This window comes from Ochotona curzoniae, unplaced genomic scaffold, assembly GCF_017591425.1.
Source record: "Ochotona curzoniae isolate NIBS_2020 unplaced genomic scaffold, NIBS_Ocur_1.0 contig_54, whole genome shotgun sequence".
Lineage (NCBI taxonomy): Eukaryota > Metazoa > Chordata > Mammalia > Lagomorpha > Ochotonidae > Ochotona > Ochotona curzoniae.
Genome location: NW_024466464.1, coordinates 4,077,101 through 4,100,675, shown reverse-complemented (window position 1 = coordinate 4,100,675; position 23,575 = coordinate 4,077,101). Strand labels below are relative to the sequence as shown.

At 63.8% G+C, this 23,575-nt stretch overlaps 1 protein-coding gene across 3 annotated transcripts; it reads right to left on the bottom strand.

Annotated features, from left to right (window-relative positions):
* Positions 1 to 589: 589 nt before the first annotated feature.
* PDGFA (platelet derived growth factor subunit A) lies at positions 590 to 12,861 on the bottom strand. Of its 3 annotated transcripts, XM_040989947.1 has the most exons (7): positions 12,633 to 12,861; positions 11,365 to 11,461; positions 8,537 to 8,641; positions 6,505 to 6,692; positions 2,302 to 2,428; positions 1,252 to 1,361; positions 590 to 1,138 (listed from the first exon to the last, which is right to left on the bottom strand). In XM_040989947.1, exons 1-7 carry the CDS (start codon positions 12,693 to 12,695, stop codon positions 1,133 to 1,135), a joined length of 696 nt encoding a protein of 231 aa, XP_040845881.1. In that variant the 5' UTR covers positions 12,696 to 12,861; the 3' UTR covers positions 590 to 1,132. The 3 variants fall into 3 exon arrangements, with proteins under 3 accessions (XP_040845881.1, XP_040845884.1, XP_040845882.1); XM_040989950.1 differs by lacking the exon at positions 1,252 to 1,361; XM_040989948.1 differs by lacking the exons at positions 590 to 1,138; positions 1,252 to 1,361 and adding an exon at positions 2,154 to 2,209.
* Between the last annotated feature and the right edge of the window lie 10,714 nt (positions 12,862 to 23,575).

Here is a 23,575-nt window from a genome sequence, read left to right as displayed (position 1 = left end):
TGTGTTGGGTACTCAACAAGCCCTGGTCACGCGCCGTCAGGAGGCCAGGTCCACCACGGCCCCTCCCCTCAGCCCAAGGTAAGATGCAGCCAGGAGCAGGGCAACCAAGAAGGCTGGGGCCATCGGCACACTCGTCCTGTCAGGTGCCCACCACAGCAGCCCTCAGCTAGGCAGCACACGTCGCTTCAGGCACGGGCCTGGGGGCGTGTTGGCCAGCCGCCCTGTGCCCCTCGCTCTGTCTGTCCATCTGCTGAAGTGTGGGAGCCTGGGACCCAGCGTCCCCTCTCCTGCTGCCTCTGGGCAAGTGTTGGTCGCGGCTGCAGCCCGGCCCAGCTTGCGGTCTCCTGTGGCTGGCACAGGGGGCTGGGGAGGGCCCAGCTCCGGCCTTCACCCCCATCTGTGACACGGACCCGGACACGGGGCAGACGCCGAACCCAGCCAGGCATCTGCAACTTGGCCCCAAGACGCAGGCCCCACGCACAGGTGTCCTGGCCCAGGCCCTTGCAACACGGGGTGACGTGGAGGAAGCGGCGCCGGCCCCAGCTGCACCCACACTCAAGCGACACGCGGGGAAGTGGTGCATAGGCAGGTGTAGCACATTTATTGTAATATATGTCATTAGTCTGTGTCCTGCAGGAAAACGCCGTCCCCGGCCGCCGTGGCCTCGCGTGTCACTGATGTCGCTTTGTCCGAGATCGTTAAAAACAAAAACAAACCACGAAAGGAAAGCCAGGTAGAGAGTACAAAGGGAAGCTTAACAATCACTTTATGGTGTAAAAAAAATCCACTTAAGGCTCTCGGGAGGGGTGCTGCGACAGACTGGGCGGCGTCCGGGCCAGCGGCCCAAGCCCTGCGGCCCCTGCCACGGCGGCCAGCCGAGCCCCGCGCACACGTGTCACCCGCGTGTCCATCCGAGCCTGGGCGCGTGCCGCCCCCGCCGCGCGGTCCGTCTCTGACAAGGCGGCTTCTGGCTGCCCCGCCGCGGACACACAGTCACTGTCTCTGTCCCCCACAGTCTCCCCCGGAGGAGAACAGAGACCGCAGGCTGGCCAGGAAGCACCGTACAGAATAGTCGGGAATGTAAGACGCCACACACATCGTGTCCCAGGAGAGGGCTGCCGGAGCCTTCACCTCACATCTGTGGGGAGAGGTGAGAGGCAGCGCTGAGGGCCACGGCGCCAGGACCCTGGCGGGACCGTCGCCCCCTTCGCGGGAAACAGGCCCGCACAGGTCCTTGCGCCCTCTCCCTACCTTCTTCTTCCAGCCCAGGCCTTGCATGTGAGTGCTGGAGCTCTGACAGCCATCGTGGGCTCTGAGGCAACCCTGAGGATGGACGCCACCGGCCACGGACAGGAGGGTCCCTGTGACCAGGCAGAGCCACACTGAGCTCTCTGGGGACGGGTCTTCCCTGTGCCACCCTCCCCTGCTTATCCACCACAGGGCCCAGCAGGTGCAGCAACTAAAGTGGAAGCCTGGGGGCCTAGGGGCCTCTGACCCCAGCTCCCTGCCTCCCTGGGCCAAGTAGATACTCTCCTCCAGGCAGTGCTGAGGAACGGCCCAGCAGACATCTGGGTCACGCTGGCCAGTGGAAGCCTGGCTCTGGAACAACCCTTCTGTTCTAAGACCAATGATTTGGGGGTTCCGGGTTCCACTACAGCTGAGGACAAGGGTCACTTGGGGGGGATCTCAGAGAACCCTGCCCAGCTACATCTGCCTTCGTCTTAGCCCGGAGCCCAGACGTGACTTCTGGGACTGTGGCACCCCCGGGATGTCCCAAAGACAGTCCTGCAACACCCCCACAGCGCATGTCTGCTCTGCTCCAAGCACACTCGGGCCCGCTCAGGCCCTCAGCTGTCCCGGCTCAGCCAATTTGCTTCACTGTCAAATGGGGCGAATCCGACTGGTACCCCTCAGAGTTGCCCTGAGACCCACACCACTCCATCCTGCGTCCCCAATCAACGACAAAGACACGAAGCAGCCAGGGCCCCTGGGTGGCAGGAGGGGGTGCAGCCGGGACACCCACAGCCCAGGAACACCGAAGCTGGCAGGCCCCGGCCAATCAGGGCCAAGCCCAGGAGACAGAAGCCGATTTGCGGGCGTGATCAGAGTGACGCTCCCGGCTTGTCCAACGAACTCCTACCTGGTCGGCTGCCTTAGGTGGGTTTTAACCTTTTCCTTTTCCGCTTTCTACCTGACTCCCTCCGCCTTCCTGTTGGCGAGAGGGCGGAGGGAGAGCGCCTCAGAGCCATAAAGGCTGGCCGCGTGGCCCCCCAGGCCCCCCGGCGGGGGTGCTGCACTCACCGGTCTCCTCCTCCCGCTGCTCCGGGCCCAGGCTGGAGGCCGCACAGGCACACTCCAGGTGCTCCTCCAACCTCACTTGCACTTCTTTCAACTTGGGCTTCTTCCTGACATACTCCACCTTGGCCACCTGCCAGACAGAACAGAGCCCACCGTGAACACCCATCGAGGCCAGCCAGGGAAGGGGCCAGAGCAGCCTGCCCCGTGACCTCCAACCTCCATCCGCATCCCAGGCACCACGCCCAGAGGGCTGACAGCCACACACAGGGGCAGAGGGGCAGGGGGCCAGGCAGAGAAGCTAGGTTCTTAGGACAGAAGCCGGGCCACTGGGCCGCTCCTGGCAAGGCCTGGCTCAGGAAGCCAGGGAAGACAGGTAGGGCAGCCTGTGGCTGGGACGGGCCTGACCAGAACCCCTGCCCAAGGCTGCTGGGCCAGGCAGACCCATACCTCGGGCAGCCTGGGCCTCAGGACACAGTGCACCAAGGAGCACCAGACGGCACCTTCCTTCCCTGTCAGGCTCGACAGCAGCTGCGACCCTCCACCGACCTCCCCATTCTCCTGAGGCGCAGCTCCTGACAAGAGTGCCCTGGCCGCAGAGATCACACAGGCAACGTGCACACGGAATGCCTCCTCGCCCACCCATGCAGGCATACACACCTGTCACGGAGCACCTCACTCCTCATATGTACACACACATATGTGCACATGACACACCTCCCGGAATGCCTCCATCCCACGTGTGTACACATGACAGCCATCACCGGAATGCCTCCATCCCACATGCGTGTACACACGACACACCTCCTGGAACGCCTCCATCCTACATGTGTGTACGCATGACATGCATCCCGGAATACCTCCACCCCACATGTGTGTACAAATGACACACCTCCTGGAATACCTCCACCCCACACATGTGTGTACACACGACACACCTCCCAGAACACCTCCATCCCACACATGTATATACATGATACGCTTCTTGGAACACCTCCATCCCACATGTGTGTACACACGACACACCTCCCGGAATGCCTCCATCCTACATGTGTGTACGCATGACATGCATCCCGGAATACCTCCATCCCACACATGTGTGTGCACACGACACACCTCCATCCCACGTGTGTACACATGACAGCCATTACCGAAACGCCTCCATCCCACATGTGTGTACACACGACACACCTCCCAGAACACCTCCATCCCACACATGTATATACATGATACGCCTCTTGGAACACCTCCACCCCACATGTGTACACATGACATGCATCCCGGAATGCCTCCACCCCACATGTGTGTACACACGACACGCCTCCCGGAATGCCTCCATCCCACATTTGTACACACGACACACCTCCTGCAATGCCTCCATAAGTGTACACACAACACGCCTCCTGGAATGCCTCATCCCACATGTGTACACACATGACACACCTCCTGGAATACCTCAATCCCACATGCATTCACACACACCACACACCTCCCTGAACGTCTCCATCCCACACGTGTGTACACACGACACACCTCCTGCAATGCCTCCATAAGTGTGTACACATGACACACCTCCATCCCACATGCATGTACACACAACGCACCTCTGACACACCTCCTGGAACGCCTCCCAGAACAACCTCCATTCCACATACATGCACACACACACATCACGGGAAGGCATCACCCATGTGTACACACATGGCTGTCCCGGGACACTGTGCACACACACACTCAAGGGAATACACCCTTGTCCCAAGGGTGTGTGTGACGGGATGTCCCCTTTTCCACACGGGTGTGAGCACACACACACACTGTTAAAGGAATGATTCCTTACCTTGGCACATACACCACAACTATATGGACACATACCGTGTGTACATACACCAACATACACACTCACACATACACAACTTGTGCAGGTCATCAGAGGACACCTCCTCCCCCAGTGGACAATAGCCCTCACTCCACCTGGGTGCAGCTCTCCCAGGGGCCTCCCCGTGGGGCCTGACATCACATCCAACTTCACACAAGGCGTGCAAAGGCCCTTCTCTGTCACTCCCTGCACACAGCAGGCAGCACCTATGAGCTTCCCCAGGGACTACTTACGCTGTCACTAGGAGGCTGGAGATCCTCCTGGCACAGTTGGGAGTGCAGAGGGTTAGTAAGACCTGCCAGTCCCTTTCTCATGCAGTCCAGGGTAGCACCCCACAGTAACCAGCCCTGAGTCACCGGGGCCCAGGCCTGTCCAGTCCCTGCTATGGCCGCCTGTGCAGCCACATTAATGGTTAACTGGTAGTGCAAAGGGTGCCGGTGCCCAGCAAGCGTGTGAAGTGTTGTGGGCCACCCGGGCGTGAAGGAAGCCTGTGAGCTGTGAGCTCAGGGTGTGTAGGCACAGGGTCAGGGACCAGCGTACAGGTTTCACTACTTCAGTATGCATGGGAGAAACCAGCTTGGCACTCAGTGCTGCCTCCCATCAGACACCTGTGCCCGGGGACCACACCCACATAGGGCCACCTGCTCATGGGCCCACTCAGCAGAGTGACACTTGGGCCCCAAGGGCTTATGTGTGGAGGCTCTGCATCCCCAGGGGGCCCACCTGCTCCCGACCACTGTGAATTGGAAAGCCCAGGACCAGGGAGCTCTGGACCCTTTCCCAGAAGCACGGGACACAACCCCCCCCCAGAGCAAGGATGGAGCCCTGTCCCACAAATGGCCAGCAGCCCTTCCTGAATGCCCAGACTCCCTCCTCCCTTAGCCTGGAGCTGCGGACAGCGGGCAGCAGCCCTACTCCCAGCCAGGCAGGGCCACAGCAGCCCCTCCTCTCACCTCTGCAGAGCCAGCCTGGGCTCTCTGGCCCATCACGCACCCATGTAGGCGGGCCACACAAGGAGGGGTCTCTTGGGCCCTCCGGGCACTGCCCCCCACAGTGCCCGAGCCAAGGGCACTCAACAGGCCGCCCCGTCTGGGAACCTCCTCTCCAGACAGCCCCTTTATCAAAGGTAAACAGACAGCGATTTATGACGGCACCTGCACGGGCCACGTGTGATTCCTGGCCAGGAAACGTGCGGCATTCCCCCGCCCCCTCCCTGCCGGCAGCTCAGGACAGTCAAAGTCTTGGGAACTTGACCCAGGCAGGCCAGGGCCACCAACCAACCACGGCCCCCAATCCCCATGTCAGGGAGAGGTCCCCCCGCTGGGCTGCAAGTCCAGTCCTCTCTCCAGGCACAGGTCTGGGGCAGGTCACCCCTCCAGACCCCTGTCTGGGCCCCCCGCTCTCGGAGCTACCAGGCAGATTAAAAAGGCAGGTGCCCAGGTTGGATCAGGGGCTCCCCCCAGGTCTGCGAGGCCACCTCCCAAGCACCCAGCAGCCAGGGCCACGAGGCTCCATCAGGCTGCCCTGGGAGCCCTCTCCCCTCTCCTGTACACAGGGGGGGCTAGGCCTCCCGGGAGCCTGGGGTACTGCTGGCCGGCCACAGGAGGCTGACCGTGATGGGGGCTGTCCTGGGAGGGTGGACACCAGCAGGCCGGGCCTGTAACGCTGGACCCGCACCCTGCACAGAACTCAGGCCTCTGCCCACGTCACCCGCCCACGCCCAGTCCCCTCAGCCCTGAAGCCAGGAGGACAGAGCTAGGGCGGCAGCCAGGAGCCCACCCGCCGCTCCCCAGGTTGGCCACTCACACCCAGAGCCCTGACACTCCCCCCGGGGCAGCTGGCCCACCCGGGGCCCGGACACGGCCGAGCACAGGAGGCTGACGGCCGCCCCCACCATGCCCAGCCTGGGTCCCAGCAGGGTGACAACTCCACTGTGGCATCATCAGGAGGCCATAAAAAGCAGAAATGCAGGGCAGACGGCACTCCCGGCCAGAGGCTGGGGCCAGCCCAGAGCACCGGCCGGTCCGGGAGCGCGCTGCGGAGGGTTCGGCCTCCACGCGGGTCCCCAGGACGCTCCTCCCCACGCGCGGCCAGGTGAGCGGGCAGGAACACTACTTCCAGAAGGCGCCTGCTCAGAGGGAGCTGGCCTCTGGCACCAGGCCGGTCCCCTGCACACCTGGGGCAGTCACGCGTGGAATCTGCTGACTCAGTACCCAGAGGCCCAAGTCCCCAGGGGGGCAAGATAAGTCCCAGCTCGGGGCGAAGGTACCCGGGGCCCCGACACGCGGCCTCCCCCGGCTCCCAGAGGACACTCACGCCCTCGCGGGCCTCACCTTGACGCTGCGGTGGTGCACGCGTGACGGCTGGCACTTGACACTGCTGGTGTTGCAACAGCCGGTGCAGCGTTTGACCTCCACGCACGGCGGCCAGATCAGGAAGTTGGCCGACGTGGGGTCCACCTGGCTCCGAGGTATCTCGTAAATGACGGTCCTGGTCTTGCAGATGGCAGGAATGGCTTCCTCTGCGGGGACAGCGGCGTGAGCCTGGAGGCCCCCCATGCTGCCCAGCAGGGCCACCTCCACCCACGCCCTGAGACAGGAAGTATGGGCACACCCCAAGTTCCCTGCCGCTAGGGGTCAAGGACCCCACTGACCCCCAACCAACTTCGGGTCAAGCCACCTGAAAACACCCAGCAGGCACTACTACCTCCCCTCAGAGCTCCCAGCAACACCAGGTCCTCACAACCCACCTGGAGCCCCGCCTCCCCTCACACACCCCGCCCACCTCCCCTCACACCCCCACACCTCCCCTCACACACCCCGCCCACCTCCCCTCACACCCCGCCCACCTCCCCTCACACACCCCGCCCACCTCCCCTCACACCCCGCCCACCTCCCCTCAGAGCTCCCAGCAACACCAGGTCCTCACAACACACCTGGAGCCCCGCCTCCCCTCACACACCCCGCCCACCTCCCCTCACAGACCCACACACCTCCCCTCACACCCCCGCACACCTCCCCTCACACCCCCGCACACCTCCCCTCACACACCCCGCCCACCTCCCCTCACAGACCCAGCCCACCTCCCCTCACAGACCCCGCCCACCTCCCCTCACACACCCCGCCCACCTCCCCTCACAGACCCAGCCCACCTCCCCTCACAGACCCCGCCCACCTCCCCTCACACACCCCGCCCACCTCCCCTCACACACCCCGCCCACCTCCCCTCACACACCCCGCCCACCTCCCCTCAGAGCTCCCAGCAGCACCAGCACCTCACAACCCACCTGGAGCCCCGCCTCACAGGCCCTGCAGGCCCCGCCCACCCCTCAGACCCCACCCACCTCCCCATAGGCCCCACCCTCATCTCCTCACACACCAAGGCCCCACCCACTTCAGAGACCCCCCAAAGCCCCGCCCACCTCCCCTCACAAGACCCCCAAGGCCCCACCCATTCCCTTACAGACCCCCAAGCCCCGCCCATCTCCCCTCGCAGACCCCTGCAGGCCCCGCCCACCCCCACATCCCAAGTCCCCCTAAGGCCTTACAGACCCCAAAGCCCCGCCTACCTCTCTCACACACCCCAAGGTCCGGCCCTCTTCCTCTTGCAGACCCCAAGGCCCGCCCATCTCCCCTCACACTCCTGCAGACCCCACCCTCCTCACCTTACACACCCAAGGCCCCGCCCTCCTCCCTCCAGGCCCCACCCTCCTCACCTTATACACCCAAGGCCCCGCCCTCCTCACCTTACACACCCAAGGCCCCGCCCTCCTCACCTTATACACCCCAAGGCCCCACCCTCCTCACCTTACACACCCCAAGGCCCCGCCCTCCAGGCCCCGCCCACCTCACCTTACACACCCAAGGCCCCGCCCTCCGCCCTCCAGGCCCCGCCCTCCACCCAGCAGGGCCCCCCCCACCAGCCCCTGCAGGGAGCAGACAGGGCTGAGCACTGCAGGGCCACAAGGCACCTGGTCCTTTTGTTTTTGGACAAGGCAAAGAGCCTGGACTCTGGGAACGGAGAATGGCGCCTGGCAGGGCCCCCTCGCCAGGAGGCTGCTGGGCAGCAGGAGCCCCCGCCCCAGCATGACTGGGGGCAAGAAGGCACAGGCCCAGGGACCCTCAGAGCAAGAGCCCCCGCCCGCCCACCCGCCCCGTGGGCTACACCCAGCTCTGCAGCTGGCAGCCGGCTGCCTGCCCTGCCACAGGCTGCCTGCCCTGCCGACAGGCCCCGACAGGAGCAGGCACTTCAGGAATTCGTGGTGGCTCGGTGCAGTGGGGCGGGCGGGGCCTTTGTTGCTGTGGGGAGGAAATGGCGCCCCGGGGCCACAGAATCGGGGCCAGCCAGCAGTCCCGCTCCACTCACCGATGCTCCGCTTCCTCCGCACGGGTGCCAGCCGCTTCTCAGCCACAGGCTTGGCTGCGTGGACCCTGGGGCCTCTCAGGCTCGGCTCCAGAGCATCCTCGGCTCCTACTGGGAGATGAGAGAGCCTGGGACCAGCCCCTCCCCACCCCTGCACCCCTCAAGGCCGCTTCCAGGGGCCACTAACCACGGCGACCCGGAGCTGGGCTAGGGGCGGCCTCCCTGGGTGCCTCCTTGTGGGGGGATCCCTATCCCAGCACTGACAGGCCCAGTCCCTAGAGGGGTGCAGCAGATTTTGGGGGGGGCTCAGGCAGGCTGCTAAGAGTCCCACTGGACATGTGGGCTCTGCTGCCTGGACAGAGCATCCAAGCCTGAGGGCCAGGCCAGCATGGCCTGGAGGCCAACCCTCCCACTTGCCTTGCTCCTGAAATGCATCTGCCCAGGGACCATAAGAAAACCTGGCAGTGTGGCCACTCGCGATCACAGAGCAGGGCGACTGCAGGTCTGAAGCCAGGGTACCCATGGCATCAGCACAGAGTGGAAACCCCAGCCCCAGGACACACAGCCTACCCATGCCCCTAGCTGGCCAGGGCAGGCCCCGTGCGGCCTCTGTCCAGTGCCCCAGCGTGAAGGACACTCGGATGACAGCTGCTTAGCCTGTCCCCACCACCTAACAGGACAGCTCAGACCAGGGCAGAGTTTAGCTCCAGCTCTACTTCTAATGATGCAACGTTCCACTGCCACCAATTTTTTTTTTTGAGACCCAAAATAAGATCAGAACAGAACAACTCATGTCAGAAGAATTTCCCATCAACGAACTGTCACAAGAAGCAGCTTTTTATTTCTTTTCTCTCAAAAAAGTGATATGGCTTGGTGGTGGCCATCTTGGTGCCACCACGCCAGCCAGCACATCCAGGCCTCTCGAGGTCAGTGGCCACCTGGGCAGGCCCACATCGACCACCAGCCTGGAAGTGCAGTAGGTTCTGGCGTCCTTGGACACGCACAAACAGGGCAAGCCAGGGACAAGAAAACAGCAAGGGACACAAGGCTCCAGGTCCAGCACGTCCCTGCTGTGCCCTGCAAGATGGAGCTCAGACACCAATCCTTCAAGGCTCCACATCTGGGGAGCTAGGGGAGCCCAGAGGACCCAAAGCAGGGGTCTGTGAGCCAGGGCCCAGCCCCGCACGGGACCCTGGCAGAGCTCCCCAACACCACACAGCAGACGCCGAGCTCCACGGCTTCAGATCTCAGGCCTCACGCATGGTGGGATCCGCCCCCCCCCCACACACACAGGCCAGGCATCCTCTGGCACTACCTGCAGGTCACAGAGCTCCACCCCTTGGCCCAAGCACTGGTCATGCAGCTGGAGGGACCCACCCCAAGGAGCTGCAAAGAACAGGCACGCCTTCCTAGGGGACCTGCAGCCAAATGGTCAGCCACTCTCCAGAGGGACAGAAGCAGGGTGAGCACACAAGACCCCCTGGACTAGCAGGAGCCATCCCTGCAGAGGGGCCTAGGGGAGCAGTCTCCTTCCCCAACTGTCAGACAGGTAGGTGTACAGGAGAGATGGCGGCTAGGCCGGGGCGCTCAGCAGGAGCCCAAGTTCCTCCCCCCACCCCAGCCCCCAGGTCAGGAATGCAGCAAAACCCCCCACGGACTTGCAATGCAAAATGGGTTAATGGGTTGGGGCGGGGCAGAAAAGCCCTCAAAGTGAATGGCCAGCCCACCACCACCACAGTCAGAAGCTTCTTCCCAGCTCCCAGTCCACAGAGGACTGGCGGGCAGCAGGTGGGCCTTCTCTTCCCTGCAGGCTGCAGGTCCAGGGGCAGCCCGGCCTTGCTCCCGCCCACCCCGGACCGCCAGTGAAACCCAAGCCCTCTGATAAGGATCAGCGAAAGGATTTCCTGGGTCAAGAAGCTGCAGGAACTGGCGGGCTGTTAGAAAATACTCTTGGCAGGAGACGCCAACAGCACCGCATAATTAGGTACAAATTTCCAAATGACTAGCCCATGTGACTCCACTGAACTCCCCCCCACACACCCCCTGTGAATTTCAGTTAAAATCCTTGTACTTGGGCTGCCTGCAGCTACTGTTCTGACAAGCTCTTAAGCCATGAAAGCAAAGCAAAGCAAAGCAGAAAGAAAAAAGAAAAAAAAAAAAAAAGGAAAGGAAAGAAAAGCACAAACCCACCAGGTGAATCCGTGAGCTGCTGCCCAGGAGCCCTCCAGGCACTGCCACGCCCACCCCACCCTGCAGCCCTGGGTCCACTCCAAGTGTGGAAATGACAGCCAAGGCGACACGGACGCTGGGTGCTAAAGCGGCCCGGTTCCAGGTCCTGAGGGGGCGCCCCCCAAACAGCCCCAAAGTGGCAGGCGCATCCCAGGCGCATTTTTTGTAGGATCGGGGTAGAAGGCCCCGGCCCCCCTCAAGAACCGCCTTGGTGGGCTGGGCGGGAGGCTCCAGCGCGCCGCACCGCCGCAGGGCGCACGGGCCTGGGCCGTCTCCGCTGCTTCTGGGGATCAGTGCACACCTAGCCAGGGCGCCTAGCCAGGGCGCAGGCGCCCTGTGTGTGGCTGAACTTTCCGCGACACCCACAGCGCTTTCCTCAAACGCAAAAGGCGGGAGGGAGAACGAGCCGGCCGGCGAGCGAGCAGCCCTCCGCCGCAGCCGGGAGAGAAAGTGGTGGCGATTGGAGAAACTCCTGACTCATCCGCCTGGGCGTTTATGGCTGGGGGTTGGATTCTGACCTTTCGGTGCGCTCCTGCGCGGCGCCCGGCCTGGCCGAACGCGGGAGGTGACGAGGGGCGCACGAGGGAAGGGGCGCGATTTACCTACGGAGTCCATCTCCAGGAGCCGCTGCAGGTCTCGGATGCTGTGGATCTGACTGTGCGCGAGCCGCTCCAGCACCTCGCGCGGGATCTCGGGGCCCTGTAACCAGAGGCCAAATGGTCAGCGCAGCGGCGAGTCCCCGGCGGAAACAAGGCCCACCCCGACTTGCGGAAGGTCGAGCCCCTCCTCGGCTCCCCACCCCCATCATCCCGCGCTGAGGCCCCTGCGCGCCGAGTCGGATGCGGGAGGCCTGGGAGTTTCGGATTTGATAGTGGAATCAGCGTCCCGAGACATCAAGTGGAAATGCGTCACGGGGCCAGCGGCACTGCCACTTTCATCTCGCCGGGGGCTCGGGTTTTTCGCCTGGAACCCCGGCCGAGTGGCGAGGACCGGTTCCCGAGTCACCGCCACCGCGCGCGCCCCACCCCTGCCGCCGGCCGCGGCCCTAGCGCCGACCCGGACGCCCCGACCCGCCCAGAGGCCAGCAGAGGCTGCCCGGGAGAGCGAGGGTTAAATATCCGCCCTCCGTCCCAGCCCCGACTGCAACCTCGGCCTCCCCACCCGATTTTTTTTTTTAAGGGAATTGGGGGTCGCTGTAGTGTGGGGGAGGGGGAGGCTTGCAGCCCCAAGTTCCCACGACGGGAGCTCAGGAAAGTCATTCATCAACACAGAGCTCCCGGAGACTTAGGTGGGGGGTGGGGACGCGGCGGAGGGAGGGCGCGGGCGCCTGGCGCAGCCCCAGCTCGCCTCGCGCAGCCACCTGTAAGCAGGCCCCGGCGGGCGGGTCTGCGCTGGCCCGGCGCGCGCGGGGCTCGGGGCCGGGGGCTGCGGCTGGGCGCTGCCCACCCTGCCGGGGCCGCAGCGTCTCCTCCCGGCTCAGAGGAGGCCACTCTTCTCCCGCGATCTGCGCGCGATCGCTCTACCTCCGTCCGTCCCTCCCTCCCTCACACTCACACACACACTCACACACCCCCTTCCCCACACACTCCGTTACCGCAGGGCCCGCTGCGCGCCACAGACCCCTCCCTCGAGGCCCCCGCACCCCTGGAAGTTTCTCGCCGCTCCGGGTCTCCCCACCAACCACCCCCGAGGCAGAGCGACGCAACACCCTGGAAACTCACCAGGCACACACTTACGGCAGAAAACAGAGCCCCGCCGGGGAGACTCGGAATTCCGCCACCCAAGCGGACAGCCATACGCACTCCTACGGAGGGTCGGGGCGCCAGGGCGCAGCCCAGAGAGGGGACGGGGCCCCGGGGGTGGCACCCACCTCGGCCAGGGCATGGGCCAGGTATACGCAGCCCAAAAGCAGCAGGCAAGCCCAGGTCTTCATCGCGTCCCGAGGCGCAGGCGGCTCGGCGGGGAGGCGAGACCGCGGGGCGGGCGCTCCAGCGGGGCTCCTGTGCCGGCGAGATTCAGTACCATCCCTCAGGAGCGCGGCCGGGGCAGGGTGGCGCGGAGAGCGGCGAGCCGGAGGAGCGCGCGCGGCGAGTGCAGCGCCAGCGAGGAGCAGGAAGGAGGGAGAGTGCGCGCCCGCCGCGCCCGCCGCGCCGGGAGCCTCCAGGGCCGCCGAGTAGGGGGTGGGGACGGAAGGGGCGGAGGGCGGGGGCTGGGCTCTTGGTGCGTTCCCGGTGCCGGCCGCCGCCGCGCTCGCTCCCCGGCGCTGGCTCTAGGAGCCACCGGGCCGGTAATTCTGCATTTTTTCGGGAATCGGCCCCCGGAGGGACGCCGGAGCCAGACTGGAGCCGGAGCTGCTGCCGCCGCCACCGCCGCCGCCGCCACCGCCCCGCGATCACCTGTCCGGACACCCGGCTGGGCCGGGCCAGGAGGCTGCGGGCGCCCCTGCGCGCCGACCGCGGGCCCTGCGCTCCCCTCCGGCCTCCACTCGCCGCCGCCGCCTCCCGGCCGGGCACAACACGGCCCGGAACGGCGCGGCCCGGCGGCCTGCGTGCGCCCCTCCGCGGCGCGCCCTGGGCTCCGGCGCCGCGCTCCGCCCTACGCCGGCCGGAGCCGGGCAGCGCCCGCGGCCGCGCAGCCGGGCAGCAGCCGCCGCCGCCCGCGCGGGCTTGAGGGCGGGCACAGGCCGAGCTGGCGCCGCCGCCGCGGGGAGACGAGCTGGAGGAGGCGGCGCAGGCAGGCCTGGCTCGCCGGAGTTGTGCGGCTCCGCAGGACGCGCGTGTGGAGCCGGCCGGCCGCGGGGAGGGGGTTATAGCGCCGCCGCCGCCGCTGCGCCCCTCCCCCGCTCCCGCCCCCTCCTCCCCCGGATTCCGGGCCCGGGACCCGCACCTCGGAAGCGCGCGGGGATCGTGCGGGCCGGGCCGGGCCCGGCCGCCGCCGCCTGCGCTGCAGTGAATACGCTCCCGCTCCCGCCGGCAGCTACACCCATCCAAGCTCGGAGCACAGGCGCCGGGGCCCCCCGCGCCCCTCCCTTGAGCTTGCCCACCCTCCAGTGCCAGCTGCAATTCTGCGGCACCGCGCGGGGAGGGGAGGAGGCCGCCGCCGTCGCCGGCTCGCCTCGCTCGGGCCCCAGCGGCGGCAGACGGCAGCGCCAGAGCCGCTGCGCCAAAAAGGGCATGCGAGCAGCCGGGCGCTTGGGCCGCTTTCCGCCGCGCGGGTGCAGGGCCCCGGCCTTCCCGCTCCATAAAAGGAGGGGGAGGGAGGCTCGGTGGAGGGGAGGGGCGGGCTTAGGGGCGCGTCTGGGGCACTCACCTGGCGGCTGCCACGCGCCCCCGCCCAGGCTGGGGCACCTGAGCGAGGCACCTCCACCCACATTCGCGATGGGGCGGAGTCCGGGCCTGGGGAAGGGGCTCCAGCCCGCCTCATCCCACCTTGGGACCCCCGAGTCCCACTGCCTCGCCAAAGGCCTGGGCCGCGCCCAGCGCCGAGAACTGAGGGGGCGGCGAGGAGGAAAAGGGCCGCCCGAAAGGAGACCCGGGCTCAGAGCTTCCCGCGCCGGGATCCGCTGGGCTCCCAGAGCGCCACCTCCGGCCGCTGCGCCGCACCCAGCGCGCTGCGGGCGAGCGAGGCGCGCGGGGGCTGCTCTTGGAGTGGCCTGGACGGCTCCCCCACCGCGGAAGGGCGGGCACGCCTGGGCAGGGTGGGGTCCGCCCGCCACCAGAGGCCGGCAGGGGTCCCTCCCGAGGGGGCGTTCGCGCCTCAGTACCAGAGCCAGAAGTGTGGTGGACTGAGTAGACTCCGGAGCCTAGGTCTTTAGATACTAGGAGAAGCCCCCGTGGATGGGTGGGTGGACCGGGCCGCCCCTGGCGGCTAACACTCCGGTCCTGTGGGTTACACCCACGCCCCCGTCCCGCCAGACAAAGACGGTGGAGGCGCAGCCCCGCGGGCTGTCTTTCAAGCCCCTAGCCAGGCCGGCTCACGCATTTCAAAGACCGAGCGCTCTGGGGGTGCGCCCTCTTCCCCTAAGGCTGGGGGAGGAACCCTTTATGCAGCCCCCCGGGTGGTCCTGGGTCTGCGGGTGCTCCACACTGCGACCCCTGCCACCCAGGGTGCCCTCCAGGTGGCCTGGGACACTTGGCAACGTTGGGAGCCCGCACCCCGAGACCCGAGAGCGCAGCTTTGGCCCTAGGACCACATCCTCCTCGCGGCTTTGGAGGCCCTCGTGGCTGCACCGGGCGTGAGCCCTCCGACACTTATCCCGGAGTTGTGCGCGGAGGTCCCAGGTGGAGGGGATTCGAGGTCACGGCCCGGGGAAAGGTCGCACGGTACGCGGAGTGGGGAGCCAGGACCCTCCAGCCACGACCCCCTCCCTGAATTCCACGGGTTCCGCGGTGTCTGGGCCCTGTGCTGCGGGGGCGCGCAGCTGGGGTTGGGCGTGGGGAAAGGAGACGTGCGGGAGGCCTGGAGGGCATCACCTTGGGACGCCGGAGCTGCGATAGCCGCGCGCGGACCTACCCCTAGTCGCCGGCCGCTATTAAAAATAAAACCGCGACCGTCGTCATAGCGACCACGACAAACTGCGGCTGCTTGAGGGGGTACGACATTGCGAGTGCGCCACGGCCGCCTCCGAGGGAGGCCAGGGTCGTCCCTCACCCCGGCGACAGCCGCCAGTCCCGCGGGGAAACGGGAGGAAATGGATCCCCACTTCCCGTCCCACTCCGGGATAGGACACTGAGGCCGCGGAGGTCTCCAACTTGATGGACAGCACCGCTCCGCCGCCGCGTCCCTGCTCCCAGCGGCAGGTGAGCCACGCGGACCCTGTGCGCGGGGACTGACGGGGGACGCCGCACCTGACCCGGCCGCTGCAAGGGGTCACGTGCCCCTGCGCGCGGGGGGGAGCGAGGTGGGGTCGAGTTTCGTTTCCAGCCGCTATTAGGCGGTTCCCAGGCCTCCCTGCGTACGTTTGATAATGAGGCTAAATATACCCTGCGTTCGCGCGAGGCGGCGGCTGCAGCGGCCTGGAGCGTGGGCGCGGCGCTCTGGGCTCCGCCAAGCATCCTCACCCCGGGTCCAGCAGCCAGGCGTCCACCAGGGGACCCGCTCCTCCGCCTCTCCTGGTTAGCCGTGCCACCCCGCGGCCGCGGGCTATCATCCTCGGAACTGCGGGACCCCGGCGGCCCGAGGCCGCGGATGCTCCGGAACTGGTGGGACGCGAAGGTGCACCTGGCGGCCCAGGATGTCCGGCCGCCTCCAGAGCTGGGTTCCGGCCTCTCTCGGGCACCCTGGGCGGGTCCCCGGCTTTTTCCCGCAGGCGGTGATTAAGGTGAGTCAGGGGCTGCAAATAGGCCGCGAGGGGGTGCGCTCCCGGGGACTGGCCGGGCCTCTGGGCTGCACCCCCGCAGCGAGACACCACCCTTTATGTCAGGGTATTGAGCTTGCGGAGAATGTCTGCGTGTGCCCCAAACGTGTTTGTGTGTGCGCACCACACATGTCCGTCATGTTTTGTCTCCCGTGTTTGCATGTGTGTCCCTCGTGTGTGCATGTGTCCTGCCCACTGCTGTACTGCCATTCTCCTGCCCAGGCTCGGCACCAGCTGGTGCTGGGTTAATGTGGTGCCAGGCCAGGAGCTGAGCTCTCGCGCACAGAGACAGAGGCAGGCCCCCTCACCACTGCCACCTGGTCCCATCCGTCAGGCTGGGGGGGCGGGGAGGGCACACCAGGCGCCTCCCATCCCTGGCTGTGTCTCCGCACCCCTCAGCTTCAGTCTCTTTAGGGAAGAGACGGCAAACCCAGGGCGCCACGCTCAGCTGCTTCTCCAGGGCCTGGTCTGGGCCGGGGCAGAACCAGTGCTGCCTGCACCTGGGCCGTGCAGGTGGGGCCAGCTGAGCTCCCAAGCGGATTCCAAGACAATCTGTGCTTTATCTCCAGGCAAAGCTGTCTTCCTTTGGGCGATTAAGCTGGAGGTGGGTTCAGACCCCTTGAAGATCAAACGGGTTGGAGGTGCAGGCGTTAATTAGCTTGTTATCTGTGGCTGCCCCAGGCCGGGGAATCAGGCCTTTCCAGTCGGGACTCCCAGTGAGGTAGCAGCTTTGGAGTGCACATGAGGGGAGCCCCGTGTTCTGTGGCTGAAGATGCTGATGGCTCCAGGAAATTGGAGCGTTAAGAGGCCAAGGGGTGGTAGGCCATGTGCAGCCTCCCCCAACTCTACCCTGCCGGGTGGGCCTGGGACACCTGGCAGAGACGGTGGTGCCAATGCTGTTTGGGGAGAGTGTGCACCAATTGGTGTGTGCTTGGTCCAGCTCTCAGGGCACAGAGCTGAGATCCACACAGGAGCTGCCAGGACCATAGCCTCAGAGAAGAAAAGCTGAGTGCCAGCACACGGATCAGTGCCTGTGGTCACCCAGCATACGCCCATGTGCCTGGCACTGCCCCACCAATGGGGATCCCCTAGGAACCTATACACTGGGGACAATGAAAGTGTGCCAGAAGCCCACCTCCCCCCATGGCAGGGATGTGTGGGAAGGAGCCAAGAACAGTTCTTGGGGGCAAGGGGAACACAGGGCGCGCGCGCGTGAGTGTGTGTGTGTGTGTGTGTGTGGTGGTGGCCTTGGGATCCAGGAGACAAGTCTGGATTGAGCGTAGTGTTGGGCCAGAGCGAAGTGTGAAGGAACATGGGCACTGTGTGGAGCTCTGCAGAAGGGGGTGTCTTGGCCCTGGGGCTGCCACCACTGCCTGCCTGGGCACCACTGCCTTCATCTCTGGGCCAGCTGGGGCTCCCTGCTACCCCCATGTCATAGTACCCGCAGCCTCCAAGCACCCCCAGTCACTGCCAAGAAGAGCAAAGAGGTCAGCGGAAAGGACACAGCTCTAAACCGCCACCCATGCACCCAACGAGTGGCCAGCTGGTGGCCAGGACACTGCACCCTGAATGGAAGGTGGCCTCCAGATGGCATGCCACCCACCATTCAGCCTCCATGACCAAGCTCCAGAACTTCAGCCCTGCGGGCACCTGGGTACCTCCTGTGGCCAAATGAACACCCGCAGGGGAAACAGCCCTGCTTGGGGTCTACTCTGGCCCCTCCACCCCCAGGCCACGCAGAGCCAGATGGACAGCTGCCAGTTCTGTCTCAAGCTGGGTCTCTGATCCTGCAAATGGGCTAAGTTCCATAGAGGTGGCAGGTGCAGGTATGGGGTTCATATCAGTTCTAGACTCCTCCACTTTGAGGGGTCCCACCCTGGGGAGAAGCAGACTCAGCCAGGAGGGGTCCTGGGGGGTTCAGGCCCCAGCAGACAGGCCACATGTGGCAGCCAGATGGCCGCAGGCCAGGGGGCATCTAGGGGGTTGCACATATAAAGGTGGGCAGCACAGCAACCTCTCAGAGGAGCAGGAAGCCACAGAACCTGGACACCCTAGGGTGGATCTGGGAATGAAACTGTGAAGGGAACAGGGGCAGGGAAGAACTCATGTCCCAGATGGAAAATCCAGATGGAAGCTTCCAGGGCACTGGTTCCAACCCCTTAGCCACCATGCCTTGGTGGTGGCAGAGGCATCAGAAGAGTGAAGCCAGATGTGTCCGCCCGAGCCAGCTCACAGCTCCAGGGACAGTTACAGCCACTGAAGCCCCGCCCCCCAGCACTTGGAGCTGCAGGAAGGCCCCTCGTCCTTGGGGAGTAGCTGGTGGGGTGCAAGGCTCACTATGGCTGCAGCTGCTCTTCAGGTGGTGCAGGTGATGGAGGGATTTACAGATAGATGGCAGGTACGACTATCCAGAGAGAGGTTGTGATAGCGGGTGTGCGGATAAGATGGATGATGGAGATATGATGGATGATGATGGAGATGATGGCAATATGATGGGGAGTGGACAGACAGTGCCAGACAGGGAAGAGAGGGAGGATGGGATCGGTGGAGCCAGCGAGTGGTGAGCCAGATAAAGGTACAGGACTACTCTTGTGACTTTCCTGTAAAATTGAAACTTTTCAAAATAAAGTGGTGAAAGCATTAGCTCCTGCCTCCTTGTTTCCTATCATTATTGAGCTTCCAGGGCAGAGAACTGTCAGAATACAGAGAGCAAATCATAAACACTACAAGGAATGCTGTGTTTCACATTCTTAAAGTGATTTATTTGGGGCCAATGTGGTGGTGTCACAAGTTAATCCTCTGCCTATCCCATGTGGGTGCCAGCTGAAGTCACAGCTGCTGTGCTTCTGATCCCGCTCCCAGCCTATGCTCTGAGCAAGCAGCAGAGGGTAGTTCAAGCCCTTGGGCCCATGCACCCATGTGACAGGCTGGGAAGAAGCTCCTGACTTTCCTTCTGAGTGAAATCTGCTTTTAAAAATAAATAAATCCTGGCCTGGCGCTGTGACCTAGCGGCTAAAGTCCTTGCCTTGAATGTGCCGGGATCCCATACGGGCGCCGGTTCTAATCCCGGCAGCCCCGCTTCCCATCCAGCTTCCTGCTTGTGGACTGGGAAAGCTGTCAAGAATGGCCCAAAGCTTTGGGACCCTGCACCCGTGTGGGAGACCCGGAAGAGGATCTGGGCTCCCGGCTTCGGATCGGCACAGTACTGGCCATGGTGGTCACTTGGGGAGTGAATCATCGGACGGAAGATATTTCTGTCCCTATCTCTCCTCCTCTCTGTATATCTGACTTGCAATAAATAAAATAAAGCTTTAATAAATAAATAAACCTTAGTTTTATGTAGTGGCACTGTCGTAGCCAATGAGATTTATCTGTGTCATGATTATTGAAAAACAATAAAAACATGAAATTTTTAAAGTATTTAAGAGAGCCAAAGTGGTGTTGTGCAGGCTAAGTTTCTGTCTGTGGCACCAGATTCCCATATAGGTGCTGGTTCAAGGCCTGGCTGCTCCACTCCTATTCCAGCTGCCTGCTAAAGAGCCTGCGGAGGTAACGGAAGGTGGCCCGAGTGTTTGGAGCCACGGAGGGGACCTGGGGGAAACTCACGGCTCCTTGGGCCTGTATCCGTCACTGATTGCAACCATTACAGGAAGCATGCACTAGAACATTCTAACACTGCAGACGCTCACACAGGGAGACTCTGCACTCACACTCACACAGGGAGACCCCGTACACACTCACACAGGGAGACTCTGCACTCACACTCACACAGGGAGACCCCACACACACTCACACAGAGAGACCCCGCACACACTCACACTCACACAGGGAGACCCCGCACACACTCACACAGGGAGACTCTGCACTCACACTCACACAGGGAGACCCCACACACACTCACACAGAGAGACCCCGCACACACTCACACAGGGAGACCCCACACACACTCACACAGAGAGACCCCGCACACACTCACACTCACACAGAGAGACCCCGCACACACTCACACTCACACAGGGAGACCCCGCACACACTCACACAGAGAGACCCCGCACACACTCACACTCACACAGGGAGACCCCGCACACACTCACACAGGGAGACTCTGCACACACTCACACAGGGAGACCCCGCACACACTCACACTCACACAGGGAGACCCCGCACACACTCACACAGGGAGACCCCGCACACACTCACACAGAGAGACCCCGCACACACTCACACTCACACAGGGAGACCCCGCACACACTCACACTCACACAGGGAGACCCCGCACACACTCACACAGAGAGACCCCGCACACACTCACACTCACACAGGGAGACCCCGCACACACTCACACAGGGAGACTCTGCACACACTCACACTCACACAGGGAGACCCCGCACACACTCACACAGGGAGACCCCGCACACACTCACACAGGGAGACCCCGCACACACTCACACAGAGAGACCCCGCACACACTCACACTCACACAGGGAGACCCCGCTCACACTCACACAGGGAGACCCCGCACACACTCACACAGAGAGACCCCGCACACACTCACACTCACACAGGGAGACTCTGCACACACTCACACAGGGAGACTCTGCACACACTCACAGGGAGACCCCGCACACACTCACACTCACACAGGGAGACCCCGCACACACTCACACAGGGAGACCCCGCACACACTCACACAGAGAGACCCCGCACACACTCACACTCACACAGAGAGACCCCGCACACACTCACACTCACACAGGGAGACCCCGCACACACTCACACAGGGAGACCCCGCACACACTCACACTCACACAGGGAGACTCTGCACACACTCACAGGGAGACCCCGCTCACACTCACACAGGGAGACCCCACACACACTCACACAGGGAGACTCTGCACTCACACTCACACAGGGAGACCCCGCTCACACTCACACAGGGTGACCCCGCTCACACTCACAGGGAGACCCCGCACACACTCACACAGGGTGACCCTGCATACACTCACACACGGAGACTCTGCACTCACACTCACACAGGGAGACCCTGCACTCACACAGGGTGACCCTGCACTCACACTCACACAGGGAGACCCTGCACTCACACACTCACACAGGGAGACCCCGCACACACTCACACAGGGAGACCCTGCACTCACACAGGCTGACCCTGCACACACTCACACAGGGAGACCCTGCATACACTCACACAGGGAGACTCTGCACTCACACTCACACAGGGAGACCCTGCACACACTCACATTGGGAAACCCTGCACTCACACACTCACACAGGCTGACCCTGCACTCACACTCACACAGGCTGACCCTGCACTCACACACTCACACCGGGAAACCCTGCACTCACACACAGGGAGACCCCACACACACTCACACAGGGTGACCCTGCATACACTCACACAGGGAGACTCTGCACACACTTAAACCGGGAGACCCTGCACTCACACCGGGAGACCCTGCACTCACACACTCACACAGGCTGACCCTGCACTCACACTCACACAGGCTGACCCCGCACACACTCACACCGGGAGACCCTGCACTCACACTCACACAGGTTGACCCTGCACTCACACTCACACAGGCTGACCCTGCACTCACACACTCACACCGGGAAACCCTGCACTCACGCTCACACAGGCTGACCCTGTGCACACACACTCACACAGGGTGACCCTGCACACACTCAAACCGGGAAACCCTGCACTCACACACTCACACAGGCTGACCCTGCACACACTCACACCGGGAAACCCTGCACTCACACGTTCACACAGGCTGACCCTGTGCACACACACACTAGCACTGTAGTGTTAGTCCTGCAGGCACTCATATACTGACCTATATGTCTTTTAGCATGCTCAGCTCCCGCCCTCAGGGTTGAACCCAACAGATCTCTTGTCCAGAGGATGGGGGCACTGCTCAGTGGCCTCCTGGTGGTTGCCTCTTCCTTGACCTGGTCTCAGCCTCAGCTTCTCCACCTGGGAAGTGGTAGGAAGAGCAGAAGTACCCCAGCAGTCACCATGTCCAGGGGCCAAAGGAACAGCCGAGTGCAGGCCATTTACAGGCAGGCCATGAGCCAGGGAGCAGCACAGGGTCAGGCAGAGAGGAAGGACTGGCTGACAGGACCCACCCACAGGCGGAGGCACACAGTGGCCACCCAACATCCCACTCCCCGGCAGCTACAGGTGGACTAGGCAGCAAAAGGAAGGTGCACTCTCAGCCCTAGGCCTCAAGGGTGCGGGTGACCACCTCAGGGCCAGCCAGGAGGGGGCGTCTTCCCCAGCACCAGACTTGCTCTGTTCTTCAGGCCCTGGCCAGGGGAGCACTGTGTGTGTGTGTGTGTGTTGGTGGGGGTATGGGGCCCCCTGCCTGAGACCTGCACCAAGTCAGGAGCCCTGCACCGCTGGCCCTGGAAGTGCCCAAGCCCCCACCTGCTGGATATCTGTTGGCCTCTCTTGGCCAGGGGATCAGGAGGCAGAAGTGGCTGCCCCCTTGGGGCTGCTCAGATGCTGCCACAGCTTGGCTGTGGTATGGCGTGGGGTCCACATGTGGCCTAGTTGTGGCTCTCATGGGAAGGCGTGTGACACTCAGCAGGTGCTGGTGAGCTGGAGTAACTCCACCCCTGAGCCGAGCACACCGCTCACCCCCAGGAAATCCAGAAGGAACACCCACACAGACGCTGCTGCTTGGAAGGCTGGGGTGTCAGCAGCTCCCACCGCCTTCCCCAGCTTCCCTCCCACCTACCCCCAAGCCCCGTGCGTCTCTCCCCCATCCCCCTTCCAGGCTCCTCCTCCTCTCCCCCCATCTTCCCTTCAGCTCCTCTGCCTGCAGCCTCATCCCTGCAGCCTCCTCTCTACTCACTGCCCCTCGCACGGACAGGCTCCTTCCATTCTGCTCTGGAGAGGCACAGCAGTGACCCGCTCAGCCCCACCCTCAAGGAGCCTTCCGGAAGATGAAGGCAGACAACATGCACCAGACTAGAAGCCTAACCTGCTCAGCTGTCTGCCTCCAGCTGCAAGGGCTACAAAGTCCGTCCACACTGATGGACAGACGAGGACCTGGGAGGCCAGGTCCCAGCTACTGTCTCTGCCGCCAACCCCATGGTGGCTATGCTCTGGAGTAGGAGGACAGCTGAGGACGCTCTTGTGGCCCAGGGTCCTGGCCAGGGAAGGCTGAGTGCCCACAGCGGTCCTGAGCCAGCTCATGTGTATGCAAGGCAAGTATCAGCCGCATGTCACCAGTCACTCACATGACCTGTCAGCCACATGACACCCCTCCCCTCCCACGCTACCTCCTCAGTCCTGGCCACATCAAGAACCACCACAGTCTCACCCAACAGCCACGGACAAAGCTAGCATGACACACCGGGGCAGCCCCAAAGGCCAACTGTTCTCCATCCTGACCCCAGTAACCTGGGGACCTCACAGCCCCCACCAC

Bases quoted from the DNA above. Each gene is read 5' to 3' on its own strand.
- PDGFA (XM_040989947.1), bottom strand. From the start codon at position 12,695: ATGAAGACCTGGGCTTGCCTGCTGCTTTTGGGCTGCGTATACCTGGCC. The intron at 8,642-11,364 runs GTAAATCGCGCC...ATCTCCCAGTAG, and splicing joins CCTGGAGATGGACTCCGTAG to GAGCCGAGGATGCTCTGGAG. The intron at 2,429-6,504 runs GTGAGGCCCGCG...TCTGTCTGGCAG, and splicing joins TGCACCACCGCAGCGTCAAG to GTGGCCAAGGTGGAGTATGT.